Below are 27,059 nucleotides of genomic sequence, written 5' to 3' on the forward strand. Positions count from 1 at the left end.
TGCAGAGTATTGCTGGGTATATTGCAGAATATTGCTGGGTATATTGCAGAGTATTGCTGGGTATATTGCTGGGTATATTGCAGAGTATTGCTGGGTATATTGCAGAGTATTGCTGGGTATATTGCAGAGTATTGCATGGGAAAATTGCAGGGTACATTGCAGAGTATTGCAGAGTATTGCCGGGTATATTGCAGAGTATTGCCGGGTATATTGCAGAGTATTGCCGGGTATATTGCAGAGTATTGCCGGGTATATTGCAGAGTATTGCAGGGTATATTGCAGAGTATTGCAGGGTATATTGCAGAGTATTGCTGGGTATAATGCAGAGTAGTGCGGGGTATAATGCAGAGTATTGCGGTGTATATTGCGTATATTGCAGAGTATTGCGGGCTATAATGCAGAGTATTGCAGGGTATAATGCAGGGTATATTGCAGGGATGGCTGAGCATGGAGGGATGGATGGATGTGACTACAATTGTCACTGAGCACCACCGTGGGCACTACACATGCAGCCCACAGCGGTGCTGCCATCCGATTCCTCCCCCTCTCCCCTCGCACTGTACCGATCGGTACAGAGAGGGGAGGAGAGGAACCGGCGTCATGACATGACGCCGGTCTGTTTACATGTGATCGCTCCGTCATTTGACGGAGCGATCACATGGTAAACAGCTGCGATTAGCGGCCATTTACCGTGATCCGTGAGGACCCGGCGGTCACGGAAGTTCCCGGGTGCGCGCCCCAGGGGGCGCGCGAGAGCAGGATTCTGGGATGACGTCCATGGACGTCCACCCAGAACTAGCCGACCGCGCTGCAGCCGTCTTTCGGCTATGGCCCGGTCGGCAAGTGGTTAAATAAAGATTTTTTAAAAAAAGAAAAAAAAAAAAGAAGAGAATATGCTACATCGTGGTAAACATGGTTCTGTCCCAACTTTTTTGCTGCCATCAATTTCATTATGATCTAATTGTTTTCTTAAAATGGTACATTTTCTCAATTTAAACATTTGATATGCTTTTTATTTTCTATTGTGAATAATATATGTGTTTATGAGATTTGCATATCATTGCATTCATTTTTTTTGTAGATTTGTCCCAACTTTTTTGGAATTGGGGTTGCATAAAAATGGTTGTTCACTTTTTCAAAATGCTGCAGTTACTAATAGACTAACACAAATCTCAGTAATCTGTTTGTTACAGAACTTACAATTGATACAAGGCATGCAGAGATAATTATTTAATAAGCAGTGGAATGGTCAAGGTTCGTCCATAGCATCTAACCTCGATATAGATAGATGGAGTATAAATGATTGTTAAAGCGTAACTCCACCTTTGTTGAGAAAAAAACATTCCCCTCTGGGTGGTGTTTTTTTCTGTGCCTCTGTACTGAGTGGGTCTTATGGGAGTGGTTTCATAATTAACTGTCAGGTGTGCAGCTACATGGCACTAATGAGGAAATCTGCTGGGCCTGCATCCTTTTAGACGTGTTCCTATTGAAAGTATATCTCAAAAAATTACATTTTTGTTGCAAGGGATGCCTGAAATCTGACTTGTATCTTAGGCAGACTTCTGGGAAAATTGGTGAGCCAATCACACAAGCAGGAATTATGTTTCTGGGGAGTGGTCAGTACACTCTCTGTGTACAGAACAACTCCAGGTAGCCATATTGCAATGTATTCTAAGAAAATTACATTGGCTGCAGATTGAAAAGGAAAGGTAATTTTTAAGAACATTCAGTTACAAAATGATTAGTGTCGCAATCATATGCGCTATATTATTTTTTCTTTATGTGCTATTTTTTTCCCCACGAAAGTGGAGTTACCCTTTAAATGTTTAAATTCTACATTAAAAAAAAATAATGTCTTTTCAGGTAGGCTAAATTTGTTTATTGATTCATTTATCTAGTAATGCATTTCTCTTTTCTCAGTGTCATCTTCAAACACCGTGTTCTTGTAAAGGCACGTTTGGGTCATAACTTTTTCATGGACATCCAGAAGTTCAAGGATGAAAGTGAAGACTATGTGTCATACATTTGGCATCATGTTGCCAAAACCTGCAGAAGCAGCCGTGAACAGTTAGCCTGCTATATGAATGCAATTGATGCTTTGAAGGTTTGTAAACCAGATCTTTCTATAGACATGTCAGTTTTGAAGTTTCAGGGTACACTTAGACCCTAGTGTGCTCATTAACACCCTGGAAACTACCCAACACACAATTTGTAATATTTCAAGTCAGTTTTGCATTATTCATTACATACGTAATCTGTATTTTGTCTTTAAAGAAGCCAGAAAATGATTGGCAGAAAGTGGAGTACTTGCTAGAACTGGCAGAATGGTTGTACTGCAAACAGTTTTCTCTAAGCGATGTTATGAATATGCTTGATTGGGCGGTGGACATACTGCTTCATATGAAGTTTTCCAGTAATGCAGAGGAAGGTGAGACACACATCTGTATAGTTTATAATATAATATTAACTTTCTTGAATTGTGTTTTTAAAGTCAAACGCTGCTTTTGTTTTAGCCTTTTTTGGCTTAAACAGGCTTAAACCCTATCTAAAGCCTATCCTACTCCCCCTCCTCTACCCAATTTGGCATGTCATTTTTTGGGGGGGAGCATGTACCTAGTTTTGACAGGTACCTGCTCCCACTTCTGCTTTCACTTCCCCTCTCCTCCTCCCTCCCTGCAGTCTTCTGGGACACGTCACAGCTCCCAGAAGACTGCAGAACCATTCGCAAATCGCAGGGTGGCTCACGCATGCTTTGTGGGCAGCCATATGTGAAATCCCAAGCAGCACAGCCAGTTGCCCACAGTTAAGATGCAGTACTGGGAACCCAAAGGCTAGTAAAGAATTGAGGACGGTACTTGATCCATGGACAAGTGAGTGTCCTATTATTAAAAATTAGCCGCTACAGGATTTGTAGCTGCTGACTTAATTTTCTGTTATAGCGTGGAAAACGGCTTTAAAACCCCTGCCAGATTTTTTCCATCTGTGTCACAGATTTTCCTTAATTTCCTGTTATATAGACACAAGAGGAAGTGAGATAAACTCTCTCTCTTTCTCTTGAGAGAGAGAGAGAGAGAGAGCTAGAAACTCTCGTAGACCACCCAGAACAAGTATCCCCGTGGAGTGATTTCCCCTATAATACTTCTCTGGTGACAACTCAAATTTTTGTATTTTTTTGTTACTTTACTTACAGTCCCAGTGACAATGGTCACCAGGAAAAATAGAGAAGGAATCTCATCAGCATGGACACAGCAATAAAAATTGATGGGTTCTAACTCCTCGCCACTCAATCCAAATGTAAAAAAAGTTTTAAAACATTAAAAATGAATCTATGACATGGAAGAAACCAATGTTATAAAAACAGAAACTACAACTCAATTCCACAATAGATGGAGACCTTGTTACATGCTCACACTATCAGAGACCTTTAAAATAATTTTTTCCAATTAAAACTTCCTGTGGATTTTTTTCAAGAGCTCAATTTACTTTTAAGAGCTCCACTAATGCCCATACAACACTACATAAAGTAGTACTCCTCTTTTTCTATTCGTTATTTATTACCCATTTCCTATCTTTAAAAGTTAATACCAGTCTTCATAAGCTTTCTTAAGGCTATTATCACATATCTTAAACATATTAATGTTCCTGATAACAGATGAATACGTGTTTAAACTTTGTTTATTCATAGCTATCTTAATTTCCTTTGAAAAGAACAAATAATTATCATTTATTTTGCCATACTTCATTTGTTCTTTACAAGTCATGTATATTTGAAGTATATTTTACCTCTTGTTATTGTTGTTTGTTTGCATATTTGGTATTTTTATATACCTCACTATGTTCTGTATTTCATTTTTTTTTCCTTTGCAATAAACTTTATTGTGAAAAAAAAAATAAAACATTTTAAACCCTTTACTCAAAAAACATATCTTTGCCTTTATTTGCTGATGCGTTTTCCATTGAAATCAATGCAAATGCATTCAAGTGCACATCAACAGCTGTCATAACGCATATCAATGTACATCAATGCAGATTGCTTTGCCATACACAATTAAACACACAGCAGAGCACATCAATGTTCATCGACATGCATTAAAATGCATTTCCATTGATTTTGTGAAGAAGGTATCGGGGAAAAGATGCACCATAAAGGATAGGCCTTTAAATTCAGCTCTGTGTATAAAAGTGTCTCAACCCAGAAGTACAACTTAATTAAAAAATCTGAAGTTCTGATAGACTGTATTTATTTGTGATGTATTGCAGTTTATTGTTGTTTTTTTATCTTTTATGTCTGTTATTTTATGTATTCCATTTTTAAATGTAGATAAAGTTTATAGGTATTTACTAGATTTTTTTTGTGCATAAATGCTTTTTCGTTTCTTCAATTGCCTGAAATGTAAGCAGGTAAAACTCAAAAAATAAAACCGAAGCCTAGAAAGAAATTGTCCCAGAATAAGGAGCCAGCAAATGAACAAGATCCAAACCCTGAGGTTACCGAGACAGGACCTGGAGAACAGCCTGGCAGCCCTTGTAACTCCCTGGAAGACTTGAAGAACATTAGACAGCTAGAGACCTTAGCACGAGCTCACACTTTATTGGCTTCTCTTAGCGGTCAGGGTTCACATAATCATGAGCAAGACTGTCTGATGGCATATGGGTATATAATCCGTATTTGGCAGGTATGTTGGCAAATTACTTTCTTTTCTGCAGCAAACTTCAATTTGCTAATGCAGACAATAACATTCTTTATATTGTATATATATATTGTGTATGAAAATTATTAAAGTTAATGATCAGAGATATTCTTAAAATGTTTAAATTAATTGGAAATCTCAGGCATCCAGGAAAGGTAGAATGGGAAGACGGGACTTAGTAGAGCTCAGCGTAAGGATTGCACAATGGTAAGAAGACAAGATATGTTTATACACTAACCAAATCAGTGCGATTTACCTTTAAATAGACACTTGTACTGCCTATAAAAAGTAAAATGTATACAATTTACAAACTACAAAAGATGTTTTACCATTGGTGCATGCCCATTTTAATAGAATCTTCAGTATTATATACTGTAGATCTATTATTAAGTTGACGTATAATTGCTAGCAAACCTGGATACAGATTGAGGTATAAAAATTAAAAAACTGACAGTCCAATGAGAAATTGCAGTCACATTGCTACAAGTGTAAAATAAAGATCCTTTTGATAAAGCTTTGTGAATTAGGCTTAGTCTGCTTTGGCTGCTGCCTCATTTCTCTCTTGTCTTCTGGAACATAGGGAAGAGTGCAGAATCTGGTGCAACTGTGCATAGTAGCCAATCAGCTTCTACTTTCAGTTTGTACAATTAAGCTTTGACAAAAAAAACTAGAAGCTGATTGATTTCTATGCAAAACTGCAACAGATTCTGCACTCTCCAGTTTAAATAAATCAACCCCACCGTGTCATCTAAAGACTGCCAGAAAAATAATATTGTCTTGCTGTTTATGTCTAAAGCCACAACTTTTTAGAACTTTTTAGAAACTATTATACATGATGATGTTTGTTAGCTTTTTAAAAGTAGGTGGAGTCACAATTGCCACCTGGTACTCTTCTGATACCCTATGCATTTTGTATCTTGTTTTGTAAAAAAGCTCAGTGTGCATATATTACATATAGAAATGTCACTAAAAGGCCCCTGTGCAAGAACCATAGCTGAGCCTTTTATTTAACTTCTGCCCATATACAAACACTGGGAGAGAAAGGGGCAGTACTAGAAGCCAATCTGGCTCCGCTGCTGTGCCCATGTGCTTTCAGTGGACATGCTGACAGTAGAAGAAAACATAGTGAGAAAGGTAGAGGGGGTTGAAGGTCCATTGCTGTTCTGCTACTCCTTCAATGTGCAGTCAACAGTCTAGGATAGTTCTTGACCAAGCTGCAGTGGAGGTTAAGGGTCTGGCTGTGATGTCTGACGGGAGTGCCTGGATAGCAATACTGGCTGCACAGATGTACAAGTCCTTTGGCTGGTAAACTGTTCTCATGTGTATTTCCACTACATCTTTAGCTATATACTATAATATATGAAACAGTGGTCATACTGTTTGGAAGCTTGGTTATTGAAATAGATCATGTATTTTGAGAATCGCTATTTGTGACTTTATTTGTTCTAATATTAATAATGCACACTGTTCTAATGCATTATTTCTAAAGACATCTGATTTATCTTTTCAATGAAGGCGTCATTGCCTGCAGCATCTTCTTTCATGAAATCATCACAAAAAAATCCTGCCTCTGTTCAAAATCCACAATCTGCATCATCCCGTAAAGAGAAAGGAAAGAAAGAAACAAGTGAGGTAACTTGTATGTGACTGAATGAACAATATGATTACTAGATTTAAAATGTTTAATTGGAGTCTATCACCTTTACACTCAGCTTCTTTAGCAAGGCAGTGGCCGTCTTGGAGGTGTGTTTGGGGTGGTTATCATGCTGGAATACTGCCCTGCGACCCAGTCTCCCAAGGGAGGGGGTCAGGCTCTGCTTCAGTATGTCACAGTACATGTTGGCATTCATGGTTCCCTCAATGACCTGCAGCTCCCCAGTACTGGCAGCACTCATGCGCCCCAGACCATGAACCCCCCAACCACCATGCTTGACTGTAGGCAAGACACACTTGTCTTTGTACTCCTCACCTGGTTGCCGCCACACACGCTTGACACCATCTGAACCAAATAAGTTTATCTTGGTCTCATCAGACCACAGGACATGGTTCCAGTAATCCATGTCCTTAGTCTGCTTGTCTTCAGCAAACTGTTTGCAGGCTTTCTTGTGCATTATCTTTAGAAGAGGCTTCCTTGTGGGACGACAGCCATGCAGACCAATTTGATGCAGTGTGCGGCGTATGGTCTGAGCACTGACAGGCTGACCCCCCCCCACCCCTTCAACCTCTGCAGCAATGCTGGCAGCACTCATACATCTATTTCCCAAAGACAACCTCTAGATATGACGCTGAGCACGTGCACTTAACTTCTTTGGTCAACCATGGCAAGGCCTGTTCTGAGTGAAACCTGTCCTGTTAAACTGCTGTATGGTTTTGCAGCTCAATTTCAGGGTCTTGGCAATCTTCTTATAGCCTAGGCCATCTTTATGTAGAGCAACAATTCTTTTTTTCAGATCCTCAGAGTTTTTTGCCATGAGGTGCCACGTTGAACTTCTAGTGACCAGTATGAGAGAATGAGAGCGAGAACACCAAATTTAACAAACCTGCTCCCCATTCACACCTGAAACCTTGTAACACTAATGGGCCACATGACAACGGGGATGGAAATTGGCTAGTTCGGCCCAATTTGGACATTTTCACTTAGGGGTGTACTCACTTTTGTTGCCAGTTTTGGGTAGAAATATACTCTATGTCAGTGGTCTTCAAATGGCGGTCTGCTAACCACATGTGGCCCTTTGTTTACCTTTTATCCTTGGGGCACTATTTCTCACCTTGACACCAACAATGGAGAATGGTTCCTCCTACTGACACCAACGATTGGGACATTATTCCCCCCAACAAGGAGACTCCTCTATGTTAAGATACATTAGCCTTTAGTAAACAGAAAATCTCGGGAGCATGCAGTAACCTGCAGCAATCAATCAGAATTCACTGCTAAAGTCTGACTAATGCAAGATAGATTCTGAGCATTTTACTCCATGCTTTGCTTTTTTAAATAAGCATGTTTTTTTTTGTGCCTAACAAGGATCAGATAATAACATAGAGCATATTTTTTATATCCATTGTAATATAACTGAATATGTAGGCAAGGTGGATCCGTTTATGCCCATCACAAAGCATTGTGGCTTGTGGCATTGACTTCTTTACTTCTTATATAACTTGTTATGCACTGGTAAAATGGAATTGCCTGAACAACACATTGCACCCTATTTCTAGTACCACTAATTTGCTCAAATGCACTAACCTTGGAAAAACAAGCTTGGTTCTTCAAAGACTTCTGCATTATTCCATTGCGTGCATGAATATGCTGGTAGCATTGAAAGAATCAATTGGATGTAACTAAATACCATTGTTATGTAGTCTTTTCTGCAGGAGATAAAATGTAGAAAGTCTCAGAATAGTTACCTGTGACCTGTGAACCAAGCATCCCTCATACACGGAATGCCTGTTGTTTTATTCAACGCGAAGGGTGAAAAGTTCCCAGAAGCACATGTGGCTTTCATTCATAATGAGAGGCTTGTCAACACAGACCAATGCAGAGTGCCCTAATACTGGCCCCTGCACAATGAATGAAACATGGCTACATCAGCTACATTTTGTTAATTAAAGGGCTAGTATATTACTTGTCAGCTTATCAAAAAAAAAAGGCCTAATAATTACTATAATATTCTCAAAACTCTATGTAATTTCTTACACTTGTATAGAGAATATAGCAGAACTCTGGGCCCAGAATAATTACAGATTACACATTTGAATCTGTAAAATTGAATTGATTAAATTAGAAGTCTTGATTAAAATAGAAAGTTTAAATTTAGCAACTGGTTGAAGGGGAAACAGCAGCGGTACCAAGGCTTAGGCGTATGACTTGTATACAGCTACACAATATACATATCCCATGGGTTTTCCTCTAGCCAGCATCAGCATCATTACCACTGCTTGTCGCCAATCCAGACACCAGTCTGCTGTGGAATGTTGAGATCTGCAGCAGTGACATTACAGAAAGGTGCCACATCCCGCTGAATATATGACAAGTCAGCTGACAGTTCTCTGAGTGATTTGAGCTTTAATGAACTGACAGGTGACATAGGAAGTGACACTTCAGTGGCCATGTCTTTCAGTAGTCACCGGACCGCAGAATGTGTACTGTAACTCATTCCAGAGTCACTCTGATGATTGCAAGATATGGGAGGTGACACAATGATTATTATGGTGTAGTCTGGCAATATTAGCATGCTAAATGTTCTATTTTATCAAGCATAGATGGCCAGATATTGCTCTGAAAATGACAGCTCCGGAGCTATCTGCCCATATTTGCACTGTTTTTAAAGCGGGCCTTCAGTGATTTTTTCAAATTTCCATCTAGTAAATCTTCTGCCCTTGTTGTTTTAACTTTGGATAGTAAAACATTTTTTTTTCTGCCAGTAAATACCTTATACAGCCCACTTCCTGTTTCTTGTCTGGTAAAATGCCTAGGCTTATGACATCATGCACAGCTCTCTCTCTCTCTCTCTCTCTCACTCTTGTGAGTGTTTGCCAGGAAGGGAGGGAGGATGAGTCATAAGAGGGCCAATGAAAGCTGCAGCGCTGCAGATCTGGAGGTGTGTCTCTGTGTGTCTGTGTAAATCCAGGAAGTGAACAGGCAGCAGAGTCAGCTGCCCACAGTTAAAATGGTTGCAGCCAGACTCATTGGAGGGAGATTTCTGCAGCATATTTGGCAAGTACAGAATCACAGTATAAATAAAATAATATGCAAAGTGGTTGGAGGGAAGCTTCAGAATGGCAAAGATGTTTTTATTACAAATTATGTGAGCAGACAGCAGTTCCTCTTTAAGCTATTGCTGGAATCTACCACTGTTTTCATGAACACTTCTGTAGTTCACGCCTGATCCTCCATGCTTCACCATTGTAGTATAAAGGATCAGGACCTGCTAACCTCCCTTTAAAATGAGAAGCATCTCCAAATGTCTTTGGCAATCGTTGCAGCCAACTAACACGTAGATGTGGAAAAATTTGGAGCATCGCTTGCTTATATCTCCATTTGTGGCTAGCAATCAATTCAAATCCAAATAATTATCTTAACAAAAGACCTTTCTGTAAACCTTAGATGCCTGAGTGCATGTTTATACCAATGCAAAAGGTGGGGGAACATAGGGCAGAAACCTCCAGCTTAATTCAGGGGTTAGCTATAGTGATCAGGGCTGATGATAAGGCAGTACAGCTGGCCTTCCTGTACTGGACCAGGCCCCATCAATTCAAAGGGGGGACCCGGGCACCTGCTGAGCCGGAGGGCCAGCTGTACTGCCTTATTGCTGACTCTTGTGGATCCCCCTGCAGTGATGCCGGCTCCTACTCCTGTTTTTCCCTCCAGCTGTGCTGCAGGAGGATCAGTTCTATTAACTGTGCCCCCTTCCACCTGCTCTCGGGCCCCCTTGTGTGCCCCCCTTCCCTCCTCTCCCGTTGGCAGCTGCTGTGAGGCACACAGGGATGATGTTTCAGAATGGAGAGCAGGGGAAGGGGCCGGTAAATATGTCCTTTCCTGAATTACCACAGTTAGTGAAAGGTACAGATCACTCTTGTGTCTATTCATCACTGAAGCATAGTAAAACAAAGTTTAAATAATAAAAAAAATAATAATTTAAAAACAAGTAAGGACTTGTTCACTTGTGCTTTGCTCTCTGAAGAGCATTCAGCATTTGGATCGCTCTTTGAAGAACATTAGACAGGCAGTGAAGAAGCATATTACCTGCTCACCGTCTGCTGTAACTCCACACTAGCGCACCACAACCATGAGCTTTGTAAGTGGTTGTGGGGCACTTGCAGAGCAATGCTTTTCACTTGAATGGGTCTTGTTCGACAAGGGTATCATTTCTGCCAAGGTTGCAATGCATAGCATCGTGGCATTTTAGTGAAAATATAATTTGATATTTTTGGAGTGTCGGATGGGGCCCTGTGATTTCTTACAGCAGCCCTGATAGTGATCATCCATGACAATCCAACCCAGCCAATCAAATTTCTGGGATAGGTGACTTGGAGTGACATTTTTCTAGTAAAGTTGTAACATGTTGACAAACATAAAATGAATTCCCCTTCTCATCAACATACTAATAACATTTTTAAGTAAAACATTTTTAGTTTTGAATGAGAAAAAAAAAAAAAATTTTTGGTTTCATTACATTTTTTCATTGCATACCTTATTTTAGATCCAGTGATGACAGACCATGGCTGGTGGGAGAGGCCTGCCTCAATACTCCTCTCATGAGCCCTGATGCAAGCAGTGGGCTGGCTCTTGAGAGGAGCTATGCAAAAATAAAAATACCTCAATGGGTCGAGGTCAGTTTGGATATTCCTAGGAGGCTCCATTTTCATGCAGACTACCCTAAGTAATACCCATTTGTGATGCTGAGCCTCCACGATTGGAAGAAATTAAATCCATGTATACCTACCCCTGGAAAAAGTCACACCCACCTACAATGCAACAATGATTCAATTCAATAAATTAAATAAAAAATATGGAGGAGATTATCAGTTCCCTTAAGGTCACTGATGAAAAATTTAATTACACTTGGTTTAGTTGGTTTCATCAATACGGAGGAATATAAACGCTACTGGAACTCGTGAGAAAAGTTGAAACTTACCACAACACAGATCTCCTCTCTCAATTTATATGGCTTATAAAACCCTTTAAGACTATTTGTTTCCCAACATTTTTTTTTCTTTTATTTCAGCCTGTCACGGTCAAGGAGAAGCCTAAGCGGAAAGGACCAATTGACGTACTACCTTCAAACGCAGAGGAGTGGGCTGTGTATGATTGCCCTGATGAGCTCAGAGATGCATTTAAACAAGATACATCTTCCCAAGTCATAAACAGAAGTACCATTGTAAAACCAGTAAGTCTTATAAAGAACTGTGACCAGCAGGTGACAGAACTAATCATACATAGAGGATGGAAGTCAGATTCTGAGAATAAATGACACTACGGTTTGTTAATCTTAATTACCAGTATGGTAAAAATTAACATGTTAGCAGCAGCCCTCATTGTGGGAAGATCTTTATATTGTAAAACATCACTACTCGAGCCTATGTTACAGATTTCATAGACTCTAATAAATCACACCTCACACTGCAACAGTGTGTGTTACATATTCATTGCAGAAAAAACAAATATATATATTTTTTTTAATTATAATGTTTTTTTTGTTTTTTTAGGATTTTTTTGAAAGTGGTTGTAAATTCTAAAAAAAAAAATAAAAAAAATAATGCAAGACAAAGGCATAATGAATGAGCTAGTATGCATACTAGCGCATTATGAAATACCTTAGATCAAAGCTGTTGCAGCAGTCCCTGTACACCGCTGTGACCGCCGACATGTCTCCCAGAGCTATTTCTGTGTTTGCGGGCTGCAGCTCTGTGATTGGCCAGAGGCCTGATGATGTCACTCCCGCACATGCGCATGGGAGCCGCCAGTCATGGCACAGCTCCCGAAGAAACATCACGAGTGGGCTACAGTGAATATCTCCTAAACGGTGCAAGTTTAAGAGATATTATAGGCTTGCCTGTAGGTAAAAGTGGTGTAACTAGGTTTACAACCACTTTAACACACTTTGACCAGATCAATATTATGCTACCACAGTAACATTGTACTACTCTGGGGAAGTGATCAGTGTTTGTTTTTTGTTTTTTTACATATTATGTTTGCATATAGCAATGAATTTCATTGCTACAGTGCCTTAAAAAAGTATTTATACCCCTTGAAATTTTCCACATTTTGTCATGTTACAACCAAAAACGTAAATGTATTTTATTGGGATTTTATGTGATAGACCAACACAAAGTGGCACATACATGTGAAGTGGAAGGAAAATGAAAATGATAAATGGTTTTCAAGCCCGTAACATAACAAGATGTGGAAAAAGTAAAGCGCTGTGAATATTTTCCAGATGCACTGTTGCTCAATCTCTATCAGATTGGATGGAGAGCGTCTGTGAACAGCAATTTTCAAGTCTTGTCACAAATTCTCAACTGGATTTAGGTCTGGACTTTGACTTCCACTTCACAATTATGTGCCCCTTTGTGTTGGTCTACCAAATAAAATCCCAATAAAATACATTTACGCTTTTGGTTATAACATGACAAAATATGGACAATTTCAAGGGGTATGAATACTTGTTCAGGCAATGTACCACATGCATTTATTGACCAACTGTAGTGATTTGAACTGATCTCTACAGAAGGTCCTTTGTAATGTATTATCAAAAAACTATTAACTATCCATTTTGCGCTTTTAAGTTTTTCTCAGCGGAGGGGGTCACGGAACCAATACTGACTTTGTTTTATTGTTTGCTATTCTTTAACACATTTTTCTTAATTAAGGAAATCAAATCTGATAAGTGTTATTTTTAAATGATTGTCTTATTCTGCAGACATACAGTCTTTACTACCTAAATCTGCTTGTAGAAGAATTACACAACATCTCGTATACACACTTGACACTTCCTGTTCTCCAACTGGCAGAGGTTATCGCACATGATGTTGTGGAAAGTAAAAGTCTGTCAGATCTCTACCATCTAAGGTAAGTACTATCTACTACACTACTATATTTGACTGATTTAGTGTACACGGGTTGCCTTTTGATATACAAAATGCCATGTTTCACATTTACACTCTAAAGTCACTTTATTAGGTACACCTGTTCAATTGTTTGTTAACACAAATTGCTAATCAGCCAATCACATGGCAGCAACTCAGTGCATTTAGGCATCTAGACGTGGCGAAGACTTCCTGAAGTTCAAACCGAGCATCAGAATGGGGAAGAAAGGGGATTTAAGTGACTTTGAATGTGGCATGGTTGTTGGTGCCAGACAGGCTGGTCAGAGTATTTCAAAAACTGCTAATCTCCTGGGATTTTCACACAAAACCATTTATAGGGTTTACAGAGAATGGTCCAAAAAAGAGAAAATATCCGGTGAGCGCCAGTTGTGTGGATGAAAATGTCTTGTTGAAATCAGAAGTCAGTGGAGAATGGGAAGACTGGTTTGAGATGATAGAAAGGCAACAGTAACTTAAATAACCACTCGTTACAGCCAAGGTATGCAGAATACCATTTCTGAATGCATCGAACCTTGAAGTAGATTGGCTACAGCAGCAGAAGACCACACTAAGTGCCACTCCTGTCTGCTAAGAACAGGAACCTGAGGCTACAATTCGCACAGGCTCACCAAAATTGGAATATTGAAGAGTGGAAAAACGTTACCTGTTATTGTTTTCAGCCGTGACATTCAGATGGTAGGGTCAGAATTTCGTGTAAAATACATGGGGGATATTTTTTTGGCATGCTTTGGGCCCCTTAGTACCACTTGAGCATCATTTAAATGATTCATCCCTTTATGATTACAGTGTACCCATCTTCTGATGGCTACTTCCAGCAGGATAATGTCACAAAGCTAAAATGATCTCAAACTGGTTTCTTAAAAATCACAATGAGATCTCTGTACTCCAATGGCCTCCACAGTCACCAGATCTCAATCCAATAGAGCACCTTTGGCATGTGGTGAAACGGGAGATTCGCATCATGGATGTGCAACCAACAAATCTGCAGCAACTGCGTGATGCTATCATGTCATTATGGACCAAAATCTCTGAGGAATGTTTCCAACACCTTGTTAAATCTATGCCACAAAGAGTTAAGGCAGTTCTGAAGGCAAAAAGGGGGTCCAACCCGGTACTAGAAAGGTATAACTAATAAAGTGGTCGGTGAGTATATAAGATGACATACTCTAGAGTACAGTAGGTTTAAATACAGTATATTACACAATAGATACGAGCCAGACTTAATCTGGCAAACTGTTGTTCAGTCCGATTAATCAGCGTTGAATATCTTAGAATCTCAGTCAGTCCACCTCTTGGTTCGCTTAGAAAAGCTAATTGTTTCTGCCCTACCATTCTGACACACTAATGAGACGTGCAGGATTCATTATAGAAAGAGGGCTGCAAGAGCCTTTCAAGGACAAAGAGGGCAAAAAGAACCCCCGTGAGTCCATTCTCCCAAACACCTACATTGTAAAATAAAAAAGTAAATGAGTTTGATCCATACAGTAGAGTATCATACTATGGGGTTTGATTTATTTAAACTGGAGAGTGCAAAATCTGGTGCAGCTCTGAATAGAAACCAATCAGCTTCCAGCCTTTTTTTCAGCACTTAATTGAACAAGCTGAAGTTAGAACCTGATTGGCTACCATGGACAACTGAACCAGATTTTGCACTCTCCAGTTTTAGTAAATCAACCTCCATGTCTTTTGTTGTTGGTCTCCTATTTTCTTAAAAAGACACAAAAGTAGGTTTAAATTAGTAGATACAATGTTTCCAGAATTAAACTTTAGCACCACATTTGACAAAAAAGATATGGCTTTTTCCCATAATAAACCATGGGATCCTGACAGTTTCCAGCATTCTTAATTGTTCTGCACCCGCCAGCCTGTTTCAAGATATAGTGCTAAAAGGGCATCACAACCAAGTGACCACTTTACCAGTTTTCCATTAAAAAGGGAGCATCATTTGCACATTAATTTGTCTCTCATGCAATTCCACTGCCTAGGGAGGTCTGGAAAAAAGCCTGGTGTGCCTTTAGCAAGGGACTCTTGTCTGGTGCAGGTGCCATCTTTCTGTGCCACAATAATGTTTTGTTTGGCAGAATGGTAACTTTGACAAGATGAAAATAAAGGAACTTCAATTGATGAGACAGTTAGAGAGTCTTCATTCTACTGAACTGTTAGGGCCTGTGTAGATGGGCTTGTGCCGATGGCATTCGTTTGCCATGGGATTAACCACTTCAGTACCCGCATATAGTCAAATGACGGCTGCAGATGGGATCTCCCATCCTGGGGCGGCCGTCATATGACGTCCTGGGCTTCCCGGCCGTCTAGGGGGCGCCCGCCGCATTGCCCGGGACCCGGTGCGTGTGCCCGGCGGCTGCAATGTCCGCCGGCCACCCGCGATTGCCCGTTAACCGAGCAGGACCGTGGATCTGTGTGTTTAAACACACAGATCCACGTCCTGTCAGGTGAGAGGAGACCGATCTGTGTTCCCAGTACAGGATCGGGACCCGGTGCGTGTGCCCGGCGGCTGCAATGTCCGCCAGGCACCCGCGATTGCCCGTTAACCGAGCAGGACCGTGGATCTGTGTGTGTAAACATAAAAACAGACACACAGAGAAATAGGTGTCAGTTTCTTCCCCCTTGCTGTGAGTGACAGGTGATTTCCTTATCTCATGCATGTGAGAGAGGCATTCTATGTACTTCACATCCCCCCTCCTTTCTTCTCCAGCTCTGCCAGGTTTGGCTGCTCCACACCTCTGCATGATTGGGTATGCTGAAGTCGTGTGGTGCCTTTCCTGGGTTTTAACTGGATGTTAGTGATCATGAGGCATAATCCACAAGACCAGCAGAAGTTCAGTGTAAGAAATATCGATGCCTGGCCAAGGGGAGTATAGAGGTGGGCGGGGATTCTACTGATGTCACAACTCCGCCCACCGAGCACTGAACATCAGACCCGCCCACAGAATCCAGAGTATTACGGGACTACAAACAGCTAAAGGGGAGATTTTTAACAGGTAAGGATAAATGCAGGAGGCATGTATATCCTTATAGATCAGCACTATGGAAGTAATTTAGAAATGATGAGAGTGGCTTTAAATCCACTTTAATTACCACCTTAATCAGCTACAGAACCTGTGTAATTAACTAATATGTGTTTGGTTTTAAAGGGATGAGGTGGCAACCCTATCTGACCCTTTGACACCTCATTTAAAGTGTGAGGCTCAAGCAAAGTGCATAAGGCTAAATAAAGCAGAAACATAATTATTTCATAAGTAGTCCCGCACAGTTATAATAATAAGACTGAACATTCAGCTTCCTCTATAAGCTTAACCTTTTTGCCAAAAAAAAATCTTCTTTTTGAAGAGGTTCTTTTATCACATACAGACCAGATGCTCATGAACTACGTCTCAAGTAACATTTAAGTACCTATTTAAAATACACCTGTCACTAGATCCTTATGGCCTGCCATTGTTAACATTTCAGTTTGAAAATGTTAATTTCCCATCTGTCATGCCTATACTGTGGCTTCAGCGATTTCTAAGTCAATGACCCAGAACAAGGATAGCAATATGTAATGCTAGAAGTTTTTTGACACTCATTTACAGAATGCTTGCTCTGTAACTGTGATTCAAAAGTATTAAATTCAGACTTGGCCTCTACTTCTCTCATGACAAGTGTTATTTTACAGCCACATAACTGTAGATATAAACTAGTAATACTTTTATGGCTGCACCGACCACATAATCCCAGCGTTTCAATTCTTTTATTGTATTTGAGTGGAAACCGCTAACCTACTTTCTCCTCCACTTTGGTACATTTCACCCCACAGGTGGCTTGAAGATTTTGATTTACAGCCCATGAACATGTATGCTGCAAGTTAGAAGTTAGAGCAAGTTTAGATCTTCTGATCTGTGTACTTATTTTAGGTAGTTTTGAAACCAGTGGATTAGCATGACCGGTAATGTTTAAGGGGAGTTACTGGTGCACAGAGTTAAGGGTATATGGTCCAGCCAGCACTGTGTGTGTATATATGTGTGTGTGTGTGTGTGTGTGTGTGTGTGTGTATATATATAAAAAAAATATATATATATATATATATATATATATATATATATATATATATATATATATTATAATATTATAATATTTTTTTTTTTTTACCAGTGTTCAGGGTAAATACAGGATTTAAAAATCTGTCTGACTCTTTTAGATGTTGAATTTTAAAATTGAATATCAAAACAGACGGATTTTTAAATACTAAATTTCACTATATAAGCTCAGTGTACTGTTAAAAAATAAGTGTGAAGTGCAAAACTCCAGTGGGTGTAGCTAGATGTCCGCTTGCCGGCTTCTCACTGTATCCTTACTGTGGACAAGTGCAGGGTGTAGCAAGATGGTGACAAGGGAACGTCACTTCCATTACAAAATCTGACGGGATGCCCAATCTGTCAAAACACCGGGAAGCCAAGCTGATCAGCGTGGACGCACGGCAGAAGTGATGTCACTGGAAGGAAAGGCGGTACCAGAGGAGAGGGGAAACAATGCAAGCTAAGCGCTCGGAGCATTCGGCTGAAGGACTACAAAGACCAGCGACTCCACCATATAAGAGGAAGGGGGCACAAAACTTACTCAGAATTCACAAAAATCATAAATACATATAATAATTAAATATGAAACTATCCAATTGGTAATAATAACACAATTTGCAGAGGATAGTAATAAATATAGAATGAACTAGACAAACCTAATAGCAGAAAAAAAATACATGGATGTAAAAAATAAAAATTTAATTAAAATTTAAATTAAAATAATAATAACGAAAAAAGGGGATGAAATAATAATGATAGAAAAATAACAACTATAGTAGTATTGGTCAACATGTAGAAGGGGGGGGAAACATTACTGATATAAAGATGGGAATTCATGAATAGACCCCCCCCCAATAATCTGAAAATTCGATAATTGAAGGAAGTGACATTAAGGGTCCACTGTAAAATAATTGTTAAAGTAAAATTAATATGGTGCAGTGATAACTAAATATATCTTTAAAAAATGATGAACAACATAGGGCTAACAGGTAAGACATATATGATAAGGGGACCCCAACCATTTAAAACAATGTGTCAATTTCCTCATTCAACTCTCCCGGAGAGAGAGTATTGAGAGAATAAATCTAGTATGTCTCTTGTTGGCATAGGCGTTTGAACCGTTCTGCAGCAGGGTATGTGGCAGGTTTGGCCTCAATGACCCACACCATGAGTCCCGAGGGGGATTTTTGGTGATATTCAAGATAACGCCTGGGGACACTGTGTTTATCACAAGCACTTTTGATAAACCGCCTGTGCTCCTCAAAGCGTTCACGCAGGGTTCTACCCACGTAAAACAAACCACATGGGCATGTCAGACAATAGACAAAATACTCAGTAGAGCAGTTGTAGAAGTCTTGGATAGTGCAAGTCTTACCCTGGCCTCATGCACACTGGACATTAAAATAATGTTATAAAAACGCCAGTAGCTTTGCAGTGAGTTTTTCAACGTTTTTGCAATAGCGTTTTTTAACGCTTATTAGCGATTTTTAAAAAAATAAACAATTATTTATATTTTTTACATCCATTTTTTTTTTTTCTGCTGTTAGGCTTGTCCAGTTCATTCTATATATATCACTATTCTCTGCAAATTGTGTTAGTACCAATTGGATAGTTTCATATTTAATTATTGTATATATTTATGATTTTTGTAAACTCTGAGTAAGTTTTCTGCCTTTTTCCTCTTATATGATGGAGCCGCAGGTCCTTGTAGTCCTCCAGCTGCGGCTCCAGCCATTACTATATAGAGTCACCTGTACTAATGCCCACTTAGGCCTCTAGAAGGAACCGAATGCTCCAAGCGCGTAGCCTACCTTGTTTCCCCTCTCGTCTGGCACCTCCTTTCCTTCCGGTGACGTCACGCCTGCTGTGTGTTCCACGCTGGTCAGCCGGGGCTCCCAAGCCAGCCATCTCCATGCCCAGCAGCAGAAACAGATTACAGCGGTCCTGCAGGATGGGATCAGGAGGATTCACATCCATACCAGATGTGACCAGATGAGCCTTTTATATATTTTTACCTTGTGAGTGTTTTTAATCTGTCTTCATTAAAAACATTTTAATGGGATACTACACTTAGCTGGCACTTCCTTCCCTCTCTGCTTTCTTCCTTCAGCATGAAAGGTAGGCAGCTAGCATTTTTGCAGAAGGAGATATGCAAAACTGAAATAATAAAAACCTGGCTTAGACTCAACTCCATTACATTCTATACATATATTGTAGTATGGGTGAAATGTAGTTGGGAACACTCCAGTGACAACCTACAATACTTAACCATGTAGCTTATTTTATTCATAACCATGCAGAAGAAACATATAAAAATACATAAGATACACATATTGGCCAATAATTAAAAACAACTGAACAAAGCCTCTGCCCCTTGAACAACTGGGTGTTTAAATATAATACAACGGGAAACCCAAGCATCTGAAATTGGTAAATTAATCTTGTATTCCACATAACGTACAGTGAGGGAAAAATGTGTTGTTTGCCCACTGACAAAGAAATGATCAGTGTATACTTTTAATGGTAGGTTTATTTTAACAGTGAGAGACAGAAAAACAACAAAAATATCCAGAAAAACGCATTTAAAAAAAGTTATAAATTGATTTGCATTTTAATGAGTGAAATAAGTATTTGATCCTCAATCAATCAGGCTCCCAGGTGTCTTCTGTACAGGTAAGCTGAGATTATGAGCACCCTTTTAGGGTACGTTCACAATGGAGGCGGGTCTGAACTCGCACGATTTCAAACTTGCATTTCATTGCGAATTTGGGGGCGATTTGAAAGACATCTGTGCTGGTTCATGCACAGATGTCTATTGAAATTGGCACCGAAGTCAGCATAAATAGTGCAGAAACTACTTTTGGAAATTGGTGCGGTACCGCAAAATCGGTGTCACACCGATTCGGAAGGTGGCATTCGCTGTCGGCAATAGGCTGTGATTTGGCATGTCAAATCACCCCCAATGTGAACGGGGGCTGAAAGGAAGTGCTCCTAATCTCAGCTTGTTACCTGTATAAAAGACACCTGTCCACAGAAGCAATCAATCAATCAGATTCCAATCTCTCTACCATGGCCAAGACCAAAGAGCTGTCAAAGGATGTCAGGGACAAGATTGTAGACCTACACAAGGCTGGAATGGGCTACAAGACCATTGCCAAGCAGCTTGGTGAGAGGGTAACAACAGTTGGTGCGTGTATTCGCTAATGGAAGAAACACAAAATAACTGTCAATCTCCCTTGGTCTGGGGCTCCATGCAAGATCTTACCTCAAGTGAGTTTGAATGATCATGAAAATGGTGAGGAATCAGCCCAGAACTACACGGGAGAATCTTGTCAATGATCTCAAGTCAGCTGTGACCATAATCAAAAAGAAAACTGGTAACACACTACCCAGTGAAGGACTGAAATCCTGCAGCGCCCGCAAGGTCCCCCTTTGCTCAAGAAAGCATATGTAAAGGCCTATCTGAAGTTTGCTAATGAGCATCTGAATGATTCAGAGGAGAACTGGGTAAAAGTGTTGTGGTCAGATGAGACCAAAATCAAGCTCTTTGGCATCAACCCAACTCGCTGTGTTTGGAGGAGGAGGAATGCTGCTTATGACCCCAAGAACACCATCCCCATCGACAAACATGGAGGTGGAAACATTATGCTTTGGGGGTGTTTTTCTGCTAAGGGGACAGGACAACTTCACCGCATTAAAGGGACGATGTACGGGGCCATGTAGCGTCAAAACTTGGGTGAGAACCTCCTTCCCTCAGCCAGGGCATTGAAAATGGGTCATGGATGGGTATTCCAGCATGACATTGACCCAAAACACAAGGCCAAGGAGTGGCTCAAGTTGAAGCACATGAAGTTCCTGGAGTGGCCTAGCCAGTCTCCAGACCTTAATCCCATAGAAAATATGTGGAGGGAGCTGAAGGTTCGAATTGCCAAACGTCAGCCTCGAAACCTTAATGACTTGGAAAGGATCTGCAAAGAGGAGTGGGACAAAATCCCTCCTGAGATGTGTGCAAACCTGGTGGCCAACTACAAGAAATGTCTGACCTCTGTAATTGCCAACAAGGGTTTTGCCACCATGTACTAGGTCATGTTTTGCGAAGAGGTCAAATACTTATTTCACTCTTTAAAATACAAATCAATTTATAACTTTTTTGAAATGCGTTTTTTCTGGATTTTTTTGTTAAAATAAACCTACCATTAAAATTATAGACTGATTATTTCTTTGTCCGTGGGCAAACGTACAAAATCAGCAGAGATCAAATACTTTTTTCCCCTCACTGTATATCACTTATATCACTTGTTGGGTCCCAGCATCCATTGGACTAAGCAAGAATTGTCTTAACCCTACACTGTAAAGGTATGTATTCACACATTCTCCAGTAGGTGTTGTTCAAAGGAACAGTGCTAAAAGGTCCTGTCAATGAGCCAGACAGCAGAAGGCTCGTTGACAAGACCAAGGTGCATATAACGTGGGTGTTATGGACAGTCACAAAGCTCAGCACACATTTGCACTTTGTAAGTTCCACTTCAGGCCAACTGGCTGGTAACCCCACCACTGAGAATAATGATATATCGCTATCCATGCATCAAACCATCTCCACTCAGGCACAGTAAGAGAGGTAATTGGTAAAGCCTTGGTCAAATTAAATAAACGTTAGATACCCAATAAGTGGTATAATGCAAAACACCTCATCCACTTCATCCATATACAGCAGCTTAGGCATGCCTCAAATATATTGCACACATGACATCCGGTGCTTGGAACAGTGAGCAAATTCAAGTTTAGGCCCCTTTAAGGATAGCAATAATACAAGGCAATGCATCCTTATAGGCATCCAAAATGAAGGCAGATGTGAATAGCATATACTTATCAGTCTCAATCTGGTCCACTCAGCACCCCACAGGAGCAAAGGGGCTTATCCAGGAAAACCTGGTTTCGCCATTCAGGCCAGCTTTATCAGAGGTGTTGAATTTACTTGTCTCAAGGCCCATAAATGCACTTGAAAATGGCCGCCAAACACTGGCACATGCACCGTGCGCAATAATGTCACAGTGCATGTATGTGATGATGTCACAACAGCCGCATGCACATGGGCACGCCAGCGTTATCACGCATCCAAAAAAAACAAGAAAATACAGGCTGTAAATGTTTTTATTCTGCTGACACCATAAAGAAAAAAACTTAAAATTCCCACTTAAAACATTAGAGGGCAGCACAAATTATAAGCCCAGCAGTAACAGCCGTCTGATCAAAAATGTAACAAAATATATTTCACTAAAAATAATAATACATGAAAAATAATTGTTAAAAAACAATCCACCAGCGACTCCTCTCAGTTTATCATCCCTTATGAAATACTATTTTTTTATATGTGGGTAGGGACTTACAGAACTATTAATGTTGGTATTGTTTGTAGAAGCAGATATCAGCAAATACAGATTGATAACTTTACCATGATAGGTTTCCTTTATGTGTCACCATGTACACCTTTGACTTTGAAATGTTGTCATTCTGGCAAATTGTTAAAAGAGATCAATAAATCTGAAAATTGATTTCCTCATTTATTTTCAACCCTATACCCACTGTTGCAGCAAAACTGAAAACATGCTTTCCCCTTTACAGACTCCTATGTCTGACAATTTACATTCAGTAAATAATAATAAAAGTATTTTTCTTTGTGGTTTCCTGTTTTTACTATGTGTTTCAGTGATTGTTTTTTTTAACTTTTTTGAAATTGATGTAGCAAATTAATTATTCCTTTTATTTTCCTTTTTAATAGAATTTCCCAAATATGTGGAGATTTAAAACTCTACAATGCAGCCGGTTATCACCAAAGAACAGTCAGCAATATGTCCATTAGCGAATATGAACTGATAAGGTATGTTGCATATGTTTGCTTAATTTATAGCATTGTTATATAATATAATGTTCCTCAAATCATGGGATAACATAAGAACAAAAAAAAAATATATAAAAATAAACATATATATAAAATATATATATGTATGTATATGTATGTAAAATCACACATTTTGGGTTGTCCCCAGAACAGTGATAGAGGAGACAACCAATGATTTCCTCAGATGTGTCCATGGCAGCCTAGGCCAAAAGTTAATGTTAAACATGGTAGGACAATTAAACCCTATATCCTGACCTCCCCCCACTCAGTTATATCACAAGGAAACATTATATTCCCGGCCTGCAGACCTTCGTCCACTTCCATGGTGTATTTTCACTCTCAATGGAGTCATGGGAGGGGAGTAAGAGACGGCACCCCTTCCATAATTTCCCTCTACCCTCCATCTCCCCAATCCCCCCTTTTTTTCTCTCTTCCCCTCCCCCTTCTTTCTTCTGCTACACCAAAACGGTTAACTATGCATTTACCACAATCTTACGCCTGACTATAGCTCATCTTCATCCAAACTTCTACGAGACCTTTGTTATACTTGGGCATGTATCCTCTCTCAAACTATTCCAGTTGACTTGTGAGAGGCTGTAAATCCACCAGTTACACTCTTTGGTCATGATAATCATATCATTTGGTATAATGCACACCAAGCATCTTTTACATACAAGATGTGGTGTATGGAATGAATACAAAAAAATAAGTTATAGCACTTTACAGCCTGAAGTACACAGTGAAATCACTGGAGTGGTTAGCGGTTTCATACACAGCCAAGACACATTATAGGTAAAATCTGTAATTGCAATATAGTATACACCTGAGGCATGGGCGGCCATGACATTTTGATAACCATCAATATTGAGAACAGATAGAAACATTCAAGAAAAGAAAATACTAAAAATAAAGCATTTGGACATGTCTATAAGGTGGAGCAGTTTAGGTTACTGTGCTATAAAAAAAGTGACATTTCTAGACTCTGTGGATTCAGGTCGGGCTCTTTTTTTTTTTTAAATATAAATCTATTTTTCCTGAGCATTGCAGAGAACACTGTTTAGAAAATGAAATTTTTTGACATTCGTCAGCAAAATGTCTGCCTAAAGTATGCGCATACAGTCAGAATATTTATACAGATGGTTTTATGAAGGAATGGTAATCACTGCAGATTTCTGCATGTTAACATTGTACAAATGATATAAAAAGGACAAAAGATGTTATGACCATGATGTTAAAGTTGATCAACTTTCATAGAAGTCGTTAGTGACAGCACCAAAAAAAGCTGCAGGAATCATCTAATTTCCAGCTTTGGGGCTTATTCACTGCAACGGTAGAAAATGAAAACAGGAGTTCCAGCAGCAACCAGTCAGGTTTTGGCTTTCTGAGCAAAGGACTGAATGGTTATGAATGCAATTGCACTTTGTTCTCATTTTCTTACTCTAGTTGTTATGAATTAGACCACCATACCACAAATGAAATGTGACCACATCCATATCCTCTATATTTTAGGGCTGTTAATATTTCTATTTCATATTACAAGCATTTAATTAAAATAATAAACCATGCCAATTTAATTACATACAGAAAGTATACATTAAAGATTATTTTCCTCTTTTAATGACTTACTAGATCATAAAAGATGTACAACCTTTACTAAAAAATAAAGGAACGAGTTATTTATTAACAGTTTTCAGGAAAACCATTGCAATAAATCATCTGAAAGTGGAGAATTCAAATTGTGAATTAACAATCCAAATTTTCCAAAGAATCCAATGCAACTATCCATTGTTGGTCTGTTTATAAATGTCTTACCCAGATTCACACATTTTTTTTAATTGGAACCCAGTTCCGAAAAAAAAAAAATGTGACTCTTGGGCAAAAGTTTTGTGAATCCTGTGTAAAAACGTAAAGACCCATATGTGCTCAAAGAGAATATTTTGCCAATTCAAACTAAAGTTCAGCCCAAATTTTTCTTCTTCGTTTTGGATAGAGTGGAGTAAGAACCAAATGTCAGGTTTCCACTGCTATCTGGAGCTTTACCAGACAGGAAGTCTGGAAGGAGAAGAACTCTCCATCAGCAACACAAGCAGAAATAATAGGATTTTTATAACAGCTTACCTGTAAAATCCTTTTCTCGGAGTACATCACGGGACACAGAGCCATAGTAGTTACTATGTCGGTTATAGGCCACCTTCAGGTGATGGACACTGGCACACCCTAAGACAGGAAGTCCACTCCTTATATAACCCCTCCCACTACTGGGAGTACCTCAGTTTTTGTAGCAAAGCAATATACGTGTATTAGAAGAGGGGAGGGACCTCTGTGTCCCGTGATGTACTCCAAGAAAAGGATTTTACAGGTAAGCTGTTATAAAAATCCTATTTTCTTTATCGTACATCACGGGACACAGAGCCATAAGAGTTACTATGTGGGATGTCCCAAAGCAATGCCAACTGAGGGGAGGGAGACACAACAAAAGTAGGGCACCATGAGACTTGAGGACTTATACTGCTGCCTGCAGTACACTACACCCAAAGGCAATAACCTCATGCCTTTTTACATCCATCTGATAGAATCTGGTAAATGTATGAACTGAAGACCAAGTTGCGGCCTTGCAGATTTGAGCCATGGAAGCCTGGTGATGCACATGAAAGCACTAACAGCCCTAGTGGAGTGTGCTTTAATTTGAGAGGGTGGAATCTTCCTCTTTAAACCATAAGCTTGAACAAATACTTGCCGAATCCATTTAGAAATAGTAGATTTCGATGCTGCCTGTCCTCTTTTAGGACCTTTAGGCAACACAAAAAAAAATCAATTTTTCGAATCTGAGCAGTCGCCTTCAAGTAGACTTTGACTGCTCTCACCACATCCAGAGAATGTATTGACTTTTCTTCCGTAGAACAGGGTTCTGGAAAAAATTAAGGTAGAACAATATCCTGGTTTAGGTGAAAACCTGACACTACCTTCGGTAGAAAGTTAGGATGAGGACGCAATACCACCTTATCCTTGTGAATAATTAAATATGGCTCTTTACAAGAAAGAGCAGCCAACTCTGATACCCTTCTTGCTGAAGATATGGTTGCCAGAAAAATTAGTTTCCTTGTCAAAAGGACCAAGGGAATACGCCATATCGGCTCAAAAGGCTGTTTCTAAATTTAAGAACTAAATTTGGGACTTAAATTTAAGAACTAAATTTAGGTCCCAAGGGTTCAGGGGTGACCTAACTGGAGGATTAAGCCGCTTTACCCCCTGAATAAAGCTACCAACCAAAGAATGCGAAGCAAGTGGTCGTTGAAATAATACCGATAAGGCCGAGACCTGGCCTTTGATTAAGGCCAGCTTCATTTCTAACTCCATCTGCAGAAAGTCAAGTATTCTTCCTATGACATACTTCCTTCGGTGCCAACCCCTGGATTCACACTAGGAGACATATGCCTTCCATATGATTCTGGAGGCTGGCTTCCTTGCATTAATCAAGGTAGATACCACTGAACCTGATAGCCCATGCTTCTTCTGAATGTGGGTCTCAAAAGCCAAACCGTTAAATTTAGAGGTTTGTAAGTTAGGATGGAATACCGGACCTTGCGAGAGAAGGTCTTGACGTAGTGGTAGGGTCCACGGGTCCCCTACCACCATCCTTATGATCTCTGCATACCAGGATCTCCTGGGCCATGTTGGGGCCACAAGAATCACCGACTTCCCTTCCTGCTTGACCCTGCGAAGAAGTTGTGGAAGCAGCAAAATAGGAGGGAATGCATAAATCAGTGAGAACTGATTCCACGGGAACACCAA

General features: G+C 39.8%; 1 protein-coding gene across 2 annotated transcripts in view; it reads left to right on the forward strand.

Annotated features, from left to right (window-relative positions):
• CFAP46 (cilia and flagella associated protein 46) overlaps positions 1-27,059 on the forward strand; it is a 333,386-nt gene that overhangs the window by 151,028 nt on the left and 155,299 nt on the right. Inside the window, exons 28-34 of one of the 2 annotated variants that reach the window (XM_073596084.1) lie at positions 1,921-2,104; positions 2,275-2,428; positions 4,399-4,676; positions 6,207-6,323; positions 11,414-11,575; positions 13,109-13,257; positions 23,148-23,246. In XM_073596084.1, the coding sequence (XP_073452185.1) occupies positions 1,921-2,104; positions 2,275-2,428; positions 4,399-4,676; positions 6,207-6,323; positions 11,414-11,575; positions 13,109-13,257; positions 23,148-23,246 (1,143 nt within the window). The remainder of the gene's footprint in view (positions 1-1,920; positions 2,105-2,274; positions 2,429-4,398; positions 4,677-6,206; positions 6,324-11,413; positions 11,576-13,108; positions 13,258-23,147; positions 23,247-27,059) is intronic. The other variant, XM_073596086.1, reaches the window with a different exon arrangement.

Source organism: Aquarana catesbeiana, linkage group LG08, assembly GCF_042186555.1.
Source record: "Aquarana catesbeiana isolate 2022-GZ linkage group LG08, ASM4218655v1, whole genome shotgun sequence".
NCBI classification, from domain to species: Eukaryota; Metazoa; Chordata; class Amphibia; order Anura; family Ranidae; genus Aquarana; species Aquarana catesbeiana.